Genomic DNA, 9,522 nt, shown 5'->3' on the forward strand with positions numbered 1-9,522 from the left:
CCTTTCCCCACCAGCTCAGACTGCAGTCTGTTCTCCCCAGGGACATCATGCATGTGACCATACTAAAGCTGTATATTACTAGAGCTCCAGCTGTCAACTTAACAGATGTCTGCACAGGCACTTATATTTCCAAATGTAAAATAACTTACAATGTTCATCTTTTCACACTGGAAGAGGACATTTTCCTAAATGATGGTGTGCATTTCGCACTGGAAACAAAGTTTAAGGGCACTTTTTTCAAGAGACCGCTTAATGTGTCAAGTTTTGCTTTATTCCCCTGGCCTGACAGTTTCACAGCTTTCAAAGAGACCAGACAAACAGCTGGAATCAAGTTTTGCAGCATTCGCAGGGTGTGTGTCTTCTGCACCGTATTGATTTATTATAATTTTTTTGCTGTTGATATTAGACAGGAGACTGGAACATGGCAGTTCATTTCTAATAGCGCTGACTCACGCCGTAGCCCATTGGCGTCTCAGCATTAAAAGGCAGCGAGTCAGAGACAGAAGCGTAGCGCCTTCTTCCCCACTTTGATGAGAGCCGCTGCTTTACTGCCCCACTGCTCTGTACTCAACTCTTACTTGCACACTACAATCTTTCAGCCATCCATCTAATACGTGCCGCCTTACAATGCTCCTCGGTTTGATGTTCTGATCTAACATTCAGGGCAGCTTTGAGGCTGAGTCTCTCTCTTTTCTTTCTTTTATCGTTTGAGTATCTGTCTGATGCTGTGTTGGCACATCTGATTGGGTATGCAGACTCTGTACTGAGCATGCCAGCCTGTGACAGGGACTGCAATGCAGAGCTACTCTCCTGGCACACACCATTTGTTTGCCCTTAATGTAAATAATCCTGAACATGCAGCCGATCAAGGCAGAGACGGCTTCTGATGGATTATGTGTCTACACGCATTCAGGTTGGTGCATGTGGGGTGCACATTCCTGTTCTTGTCTTTTCTTCGTGTGTTGTCGCTCAAATAAAAGTGAGCCAATGGTCTCTCTCTCTTTCTGTCTTGCCTGTCTTTTGTCTCCATCGCACATGAACACGTTTACTCTCTGCAGGGCAGTTATCCGCATCAGACTCTCTCTCTTTCTCTGTCTCTCTCACTCACTCTGCTTCTCTCTCTCTCTCTCTCTCTCTCACTCTGTGTCCTTAAATGACTTTCCTTCAGTCTCACTCCCTCCCCCTCTCTCCCTAGTCTCTGTGTCTGTGCCTATAGCCTCTCTCCCCCTTTCTGTGACATACAGTAGATGGTGCATCGATTGCACACAGACGCTTGCTTTCCCTCTCGCTGGCTCAGTCTTGTGCGGGGAGGAAGAGGACGGATTGAGACGTATCTCTGCTTCTCAAGGTACCTTTCCTCATGCTGAGCTGCTGTGAGGAGACTGGCCGCATTCTCTTTCTCTCATCTCAGAAGATTCTGCTATAGAGGTCAGGTAGTGGCGGGGTGGAGAGGGAGGGTTGGCGGGTGGGTGGGTTTGTGGGTCACTTTTCAGCTTCTTTTGAATACTCCAGGCAAGCTTATGCTGAGTTGCAAAACATGCAGACTCTAGTAATGTTGGGGTGAAGAGAGCTGTTTACTAAGGGAGTTGCTGTGCAGCATTTCTGTCGCATTTTTTCTGCTGTGTCTGCACCAGATAAACATTGTGTGACTTTTGAATGTAGTCATTTTCTGTTTGTTACCTCATCAAGCTGGTCAACCTTCATTTGGACTTTCTGCTTTCTTAGATGTCTGGTGAGAACATCCTGTCTTCTCCAGAGATCTGAAACGGGCATTATGTCTCAGCTCTTGCACATGGAGATTCCAAACTTCGGCAGCACTGTTCTGGACAGCCTTAACGAACAGCGGCTGCTGGGCCAGCACTGCGATGTGGCCATCATGGTCAACGGACAGGCCTTCAAGGCCCACCGTGCTGTTTTGGCGGCAAGCAGCCTCTACTTCCGTGACCTGTTCAGTGGTAGTGCCCAGACGCTCTTTGAGCTGCCCTCGTCCGTGGCCCCGTCCTGCTTCCAGCAGATTCTGTCATTCTGCTACACGGGCCGGATGACGGTGAGTGCCAGCGATCAGCTGATGGTCATGTACACCGCAGGCTACCTTCAGATCCAGAACATCGTAGAGCGAGGGATGGACCTCATGTTCAAGGCCAGCGCTCCATACTGTGATTCGCAGACATCTGCCACGGATGATCCCCCGAGCCCAAACAACAACAACTCCTCCCTGTTACTAGGTGACCAGCCCACTACTGTCTGCAGGATCAAGGAAGAGAAGCTGGAGACCCCGGTGTGTGCTCAGAACGGGGAGATAAAGCACTCAGAGGAGGACAGGGGTGCTAGGGGCAGATCTTCAAGGAATGGCACTCTTTTCTACACAAGTGGAGGTGCAAACGGGATCATACCTGTGATGCATGCTTACGAGCACTCGACCCGAGATCATGCCAGTCCCAGTGCCTCTAGCCTCCCGACCACAGACAGCCCAACTTCACACCAAAATGAAGAGGAGGACTTTGAAGACGACTCATATGAGAGCCTGACAAATGGGAAGATCTTCGGGGGCTCGTCCGGGATCTACGGCAGTAAATGTCATTTAATGGACTTCTCTTTTGCTCCATTGCAACTCAAAACACTACGGATTTATCCCTGTGAGTGTGATCTGTTGTGTGTCTTACCAGTGCAAGAGAAGATGGAGGTGTCCTCCCTGCCTCTGTCCTTGGAGAACCGTTTCTGTGTGCTGTTAGGAGGAGACCGAGAGGCTCTGCCTGCCGGACTCATCAGCCAGATCGGCTACCGTTGCCACCCTGCTCTCTACACAGAGGGCGACCCTGGAGAGAGACTGGAGCTGATTGCAGGTGAGGCCTGAACAATAGCAGCCTGTCTGAAACTCCATGTCCATCTGAATTATTTAATAGTTCAGACTGAGTCATTTGAGTCATTGATTCAGAGCTAAGGTCTCCTTGTTTCTCTGTTGTTGGTGCTCTAAAAGGATCTGGTGTCTTCATGACCCGTGGGCAGCTGATGAACTGTCACCTCTGTGCTGGGGTCAAACACAAAGTCTTGCTGAGACGTCTTCTAGCTGCTTTTTTTGACAGGTCTTAAACATTACAGATGTGTAACAAGTGTAATGTGTATCTGTAGAATGTCTGAAATACCAAGAGCTCAGTTCTGCAGTAAAAATAGCCAAGCAGAAATGGAATCAATCTTCTCATAATCAAATGTTTTTTTTTTGTTGTTTTTTTTTTTTTGCTAACTATAAAGGACTGCATGGTGTTTTTGAAAGATATTGTGTGTGTGCCCTCCAGTGGTTGACTATGGTATTTTGACTGCAGGAACACACTGGCTGACAGCTGTGGGACTGGAATACGTTCCTCCAACTGTGATCCAAATCGCAAACCACTGGACAGTCGCATACTCAACACAGTCAAACGTGAGTGACCCTTTGCTATGCTGTTACAATAAGCCAAAATGACTCTATTTAATATGTTTCTGGTTTTAGTGTGCGTGATTTCTTGGTTTGTTTTTGTAAAGTCTTCAAAATCTTTTATCAAAACTATCCTTGCCTCCAATTTCATCTTTTCATGATCCAATCACCTTACCAGTATTTAACCCTTTTTCATTCGAAAATATGCGTTTCATTCGGAAATACAGTGTAGAAGTGAAATAGGCTCAATGTTGACTTGAAGCATTAATATTCCCTTTTTCTCTCTCTCTGCTTTTTCATAAGTTTACTGTCAGAACTTTGCCCCTAACTTCAAAGAAAGCGAGATGAATGTGATTGCCGCAGACATGTGCACCAATGCCCGTAGAGTTCGCAAACGCTGGCTCCCCAAGATCAAGTCCATGCTTCCGGAAGCAATCGAGGTGTACAGGGGGACTGCGGTCCTGAGCCAGGTGGAAGGAGCTACCCAACCAGGCGGTGGCTTTCCCTTTGAGTCCGAGTTCAAACACCTGGCAGCATCAAATCTGACTCTGGAGCAGCATCTCTATGGAGACTGCAGAGAGACACTGAGGAATGGTTCTCACTTCAATATGGAAGAGAAGTCCCAAAAAGGTGAAGAAGCCAAGACTGAGCCAAACCGAGCCAAAGAGCCAGACAACCTGCAGGAAGTTGAAAGGCTTCCGGAGAGTCCCGAGAGAGCGGCCAGTGTGCTCGCCCTCAACCCTGCCAGCAAGAAAGGGGAAAAAGAGCATGCAGCCAGCAGCCCCAGATCACAGAGAGAGGAACAGAACAGACAGAGACCACTAAAAGACGATCAGTGACTTCCTCCACTTCATACTATTAAAAACTGGTCTGCAGCTTCTCACACCAAAAAGGATCATTATCAGTAAAGGCAATCTCCCATGCCACTGAACATAACATTAAAGCTGCATGATCATGGAAACTGGACATACAACATTTTTTCAAGGATAGACTGAAAAACGTCTGCGTTAAATACGGTTGTGATTACAAGTTTACATACTTCTTGATGAACCTACAAAATGTTTGTTTCTTTCTTTTTAAAAAAAGTGATCATAACAACTGCACTTTAGTTTATTACTCACCTCATGAAGCTGTTTGAGAGATATTAACATATATTCCACAAGACAAAATAATTAAATTCACACATCTGATTTTCAAAGGTTTACATACCCTTGGATTTTAATATCATATATTGCCTTCTCAAGCATCAGTGACTGTTTGTAGGTCTTTTGCGAGATAGTTTGTGCATAAGTTTCTGTTTTGTCCTGAGCAGTTAAGCTGTTCTTGACAAAGCCTCCAGGTCCAGTAAGTTATTTGGTTCCCAGCATGCTCTGCACATTTGAGTTCTTCCCTACAGTGGCTATATAATGCTGATATCCAGTTTTGCTGTTCTGGACAATTGAGGGATTCATGCAAAACTGTGTGCTTGAGGCAACTCACAATATTAGGAATCAAAGGTATGCAAACGTCTCATTAGGATTTTTGTGTGTTTTTTTTTTTTTTTTTTTTTTTATTTACACAAATATCTTTTATGCAGCTTCTTCAGGGCAATACTAAATTACATTTTCATGATCTTATTTTAGATGATTTATCTTACCGATTCCCTAAGGGGTATGCAAACATCTGAGCACGACTGTCTAAAAAAGTTAAGAATCTTTAAAGAAGCCATTTAGCATACATAAATGCCGGCACATATACAAGCCCAGTACATTAAGGCAAGCTGCAGTGCGTTTTATGAATGCATGTGATGCATAAGCTCTGGCATTTCTGGCATTTCTGGCTAAATACTCTTGCCAATTACAGAAACAAATGGATTATGGACTTCTGCATGGCAAAAACAAGTGAAGGACAAAGGCTCTCCTTAATATAACATGACTTACATGCTTCAGAAATCAACTATACTGCTTTGACTCCAGCAGGACAGTGGGGTTGCTATGTACAAAGCTGACTGTGGGACTGCTGAGTTCAGTACAGTAAGGGAAGCTGAACAGAGAACAACAGTTCTCTAGAGAGTAGCCTGGACTCTCAGTTTTCCCTCTCAAGCTTTTTAATCTTACTCTTGTTCTCAAGCTGCTGTATAGTAAATGCTTGCCTGTTTTTTGCATATCAGCTGGTCTGGACATTTGAAACGTGGTTATATGATTGTTTTTTGGAAGCTAAATAAAGGAAAGGATTATTTTGAGGGATAATTAGGTTATGCCTATTATTGTTGGTTAAAAATGACTTTTGCTTGATTACAACAAAATTGATTTATCGTGAATGAAACATGAAAAGATAGTTTTACTTTATTGCAGAAAATACAATGCATGTGAAATGTCTCAGTAAGGTCTAAGTGAACAGATATAGTTACAGAATTTATTATTGTTAACAGGATAATAATTTTCTTATCTAACATTTCATTTGCATACCTGCATGATCAAATATTTCAAGCAAAATTTTGTTGAAGTTATAAAGACATATTTTCTTCCTTAAATGCATGGATGAATCTCAGGATCTGTTCCCCTAACAGGCAGTTTTATCTCCTTTACCCTGCAAAAGAACATTGTTCATTTTTCAGATATCATTGACTATGTCCTTTGAATTATTAAACAATTCTTTTTAAAACTGCTAAGATGGAACAGATTCAGCAGCTGTCCAGAAAATAACCTGTGTTTTGGGCGAGGTAAACAGCATATTGTGGCACGCGTTGTGATTTTGTGATTAGATAGCACATCCTGATCCTTTTCCAGACGTCTCCAGATGTTGCAGAAATCTCGAACAGCACAACATTTCTCAACGTTTTTCAGTTGCTCATTTTCCAGCCGAAAGAGATTCCATATAAAACGTCTGGTTGAACAGAAAGAAACGATTATAGAAGTGAATGCATCAAACAATAATTCTTCTGATAAATAGTCAAATAACCTCCAAACATTTGTTTCCTACACCGAAAACAATTTTCATTCAGAAATTGCTAGCACATTTCATAATTACAATGAAAAAGCAACTAACACATTGAATTAAATTTGACACTTTGAAATAGAAAGACTGAAATAGTATTTTCTTTTTTTAAATATTACTTTTACCATTTCAAAAAATCTTTTTTAGAGTTTCAAAACAGATTTCTTAAGGTACAATATAATTCGGAATATTTCTCCCATGAGTCAGCAGCCACTTTAAAATTAAATTATAGCAAAATGTATTTGTGCTGATCATCCCAGATTACAAGTTTACATACTTGCTGTCTTGCTGTGCTGCTGCTTAGAGCTTGTGACTGAAATCTAACCTGAGGATTTCCAGTAGTGCCAGCAGGGCACTTGCTGTGGCAGCTGCAGCTGAATCCTTCATCTGAGCCAGGAGGATATTTATAGCCCAGGAGACCCGCAACAGCACATCCGCCAGCATGGCTGTATAGTAGTACCACTGAAAGAGCACATTTCTCAATATGAAAGACTATTCCAGAGCTGTTGCAGGTCCAGTGCCGCCTTCAACTGAAAGTAGCTAAAACAAAAATTGTATTGTGTTCCTGTAGCTTAATTGGTAGAGCACTGCGCTGTCAAGCGCAAAGTTGGGGGTTCGAATCCCTGGGAACTCACGATAGGTAAAAATTGATAGCCTGAATGCACTTTAAGTCGCTTTGGATAAAAGTGTCTGCTAAATGCATAAATTTAATTTAATTTTTAATTTTAAAACTGGCAGCTAAATGTCAGTAGATGACGTCATAATGGTAAAATTGCTAAATTGTCAACACTCTGCAGGTCATTTTGACCTCTAGTGATTCATTTAATGCCAACTTATCAGCCTGAAACTTCATGAGATGCCAATGTCAAATGCTTGCACTGTCACTGCCACCACATAGACTGAATCACCAACAACAGATTGTGACTTTTGAGCTGTGATTTGTCATGTATGGTCAATTTGACAGAATAATACCTACATGCTACTGAAAGGTTGACAGCACAGAAAGGTTTAGTACAGTGATATCTCTTCTACCAAATATTTTCTAAACCAGATTGATATTGCCTGCTTCATGAATAAATTTGAAATTTTGAGAACTCATATACTATTTTTTTGTACCATTTGGATCGCATAGACATTTATGGTTTGTGCATAAGAACAGTTTAACCAAAATGTGTAAAATGTGAATTTTAATAACCACCATAACTCTATCCATAACCTTTTTATTTATTTTTTCATGAAAAGAAAATTCATTTTTAAATTACATCATGGTCACTTTTAAATTTTATTACAGTCAATATGAATTGGGGATGTCAACAGGGTTGCCAGATCTGTGTAACAAAACCAGCCCATTTGGCCAAAACTCCAAATATGTTTTTATATGCCCCTAATATATTATAGCTTTGTGTGAAGATAAGAACAAAGGTTTGGGGTGGACCATCCCTTTTATATATAATATATTTTGGTGGACGTGATTTCACTAAGTACAACATCTTCCTGCATCAACGTCCTTGTTGATCCTGGAACAACATTTCTATCAACCAATCAGAATTGTGGGATAACTTTTCAGGAAATATCTGTTTTATGTTTACGATCAAGGTTAGGTGCTTCTACACTCTTGTTAATCAGCTATCATTTCACACAGATTTGGGGAATAAATGATGGGTAGGGTTAGGTTTAGGGGTATAGGGACTGGGTTAAGTATGTATTTTTGGACATATATGTTGATCCAGGATCAACAAAAGATGTTGATCCAGGACAATGTCTTACTTGGCAAAATCACGGCGACCAATGTATATTATATAACATGTTAACAAAGACAATCTCCAGATCAAAACCAAAAAAACTAAACAAAAATATTAAAAGACAGTGTTACATTGTATACTAACTTTTACCTGTTGGGAGAACACCAGCTCGTCTTTTAGCAGGCCATTTCCCCGAAGTAATCCCCAATCCATCCTTAAATCCCAGCTCACTGTAACTAGAACACCTGTACAGGTAACCATGGCCCATATATACAGGTATATCCTCCCCTCCACAAGCAGAGCAGATCTCTCTATGACACACACACACACACACACACACACACACACACACGTTTGTTTCTGAAAATTCTGGATACTTTTCATAGACTTCTATTATACGGTATACTGACCAAACAATATTTTCTATGACCCTAACCCTAAACCTACCACTTACAGAGTTACACTTACAGATAAACATAATTTACTATATTATATATTTTATTTTATTTTTCCCCTTGTGGGACTGCAAGTACACACAGACACACACACACACACACACAGAGAGAGAGAGAGAGAGAGACTGTTAGATTGAGGATAATCACATTTCAAGGTCCTAGATATTTGCCTTACATTAACCAAAGATCTAGATATGCTTAGTTATTTGTTTGAAATATGAGAACATATTCTCATAAGCTAAGTGTGCAATCAGATATTTTATGATCTTGTATGTCCAACCAATACAAATCAGTGTAGATCACAGATTACAGTAAGTGCAGGACGTGTAAAGCTTTCTCTGTAAATAATGCTTAAAATATTATGCTACAACAGCTACTATATAATCTACAATCTCAGAATTTCCTGTCACTAAATGCTGTGTTACCTTTGCCAGTCAATAGTTTAATGCAGAAGACATTTGCTGAAAATATTTCTACCCATTCATTTGGTGTGTACCTCTGGCCATGTTGTAGAGGCTGGCAAAGGTGACCATAAGAAACACAGTGAAGTATTTTCCTGCATTCAGGAGATGTAGCGTGTGGCCAGTGTCCCAGAAGCACCTCAGGCATTGTGCAAATCTCAGCCATGGTGGAAAGCATTGGATCAGACAGGTTACAGGCATACTATAAAATCCACAGTCCGGACTCACTACAGACAGAAGAAAATCTCAACTAAAACAAGACAGGAATATAAAGAGGTTTCTTGAAACATATAGTTCTATAAACTTTGATAAGTAATTCTGCCCTAAAAATTAATTTTACTTTAATATGTGTCCCAATTTTAGTATATAATATAATATAATATAATACTGGAGGCACAATTATAGTAGCAATTAGATGGATACCTGCGGCTAGAGGGCTGTCAGACCACATATCTCTCCAGTTGATCTGATATGTA

General features: G+C 41.2%; 2 protein-coding genes across 4 annotated transcripts; one reads left to right on the plus strand and one right to left on the minus strand.

Annotated features, from left to right (window-relative positions):
• Nucleotides 1–157: 157 nt before the first annotated feature.
• Nucleotides 158–5,640, plus strand: LOC127957158 (nucleus accumbens-associated protein 2-like). 3 transcript variants are annotated; one of them, XM_052555565.1, is made up of 6 exons: nucleotides 161–1,348; nucleotides 1,726–2,570; nucleotides 2,667–2,843; nucleotides 2,978–3,083; nucleotides 3,321–3,418; nucleotides 3,716–5,640. In XM_052555565.1, exons 1-6 carry the CDS (start codon nucleotides 1,248–1,250, stop codon nucleotides 4,249–4,251), a joined length of 1,863 nt encoding a protein of 620 aa, XP_052411525.1. In that variant the 5' UTR covers nucleotides 161–1,247; the 3' UTR covers nucleotides 4,252–5,640. The 3 variants fall into 3 exon arrangements, with proteins under 3 accessions (XP_052411524.1, XP_052411525.1, XP_052411526.1); XM_052555564.1 differs by having other exon boundaries at nucleotides 158–1,348; nucleotides 1,726–2,843; XM_052555566.1 differs by having other exon boundaries at nucleotides 161–1,428; nucleotides 1,726–2,843.
• On the minus strand, nucleotides 5,639–8,430 carry LOC127957159 (xenotropic and polytropic retrovirus receptor 1 homolog). The gene is made up of 3 exons (XM_052555567.1): nucleotides 8,281–8,430; nucleotides 6,714–6,850; nucleotides 5,639–6,277 (listed from the first exon to the last, which is right to left on the minus strand). The coding sequence occupies exons 1-3, from the start codon at nucleotides 8,389–8,391 to the stop codon at nucleotides 6,019–6,021; spliced, it is 507 nt and encodes a 168-aa protein (XP_052411527.1). The 5' UTR covers nucleotides 8,392–8,430; the 3' UTR covers nucleotides 5,639–6,018.
• Nucleotides 8,431–9,522: the final 1,092 nt, after the last annotated feature.

The sequence above is a fragment of the Carassius gibelio genome, chromosome B5, assembly GCF_023724105.1.
Source record: "Carassius gibelio isolate Cgi1373 ecotype wild population from Czech Republic chromosome B5, carGib1.2-hapl.c, whole genome shotgun sequence".
NCBI classification, from domain to species: Eukaryota; Metazoa; Chordata; class Actinopteri; order Cypriniformes; family Cyprinidae; genus Carassius; species Carassius gibelio.

Excerpts from the sequence above, each read along its gene's own strand:
- LOC127957158 (XM_052555564.1), top strand. The coding sequence starts at position 1,248 with ATGGTGCATCGATTGCACACAGACGCTTGCTTTCCCTCTCGCTGGCTC. Across the intron at positions 3,084-3,320 it reads CTAGCTGCTTTTTTTGACAG|GAACACACTGGCTGACAGCT; the intron begins GTCTTAAACATT and ends TTTTGACTGCAG. Across the intron at positions 3,419-3,715 it reads CATACTCAACACAGTCAAAC|TTTACTGTCAGAACTTTGCC; the intron begins GTGAGTGACCCT and ends CTTTTTCATAAG.
- LOC127957159 (XM_052555567.1), bottom strand. The coding sequence starts at position 8,391 with ATGGTTACCTGTACAGGTGTTCTAGTTACAGTGAGCTGGGATTTAAGG. Across the intron at positions 6,851-8,280 it reads AGCTGGTGTTCTCCCAACAG|TGGTACTACTATACAGCCAT; the intron begins GTAAAAGTTAGT and ends GTGCTCTTTCAG. Across the intron at positions 6,278-6,713 it reads GCACTACTGGAAATCCTCAG|ACGTTTTATATGGAATCTCT; the intron begins GTTAGATTTCAG and ends CTGTTCAACCAG.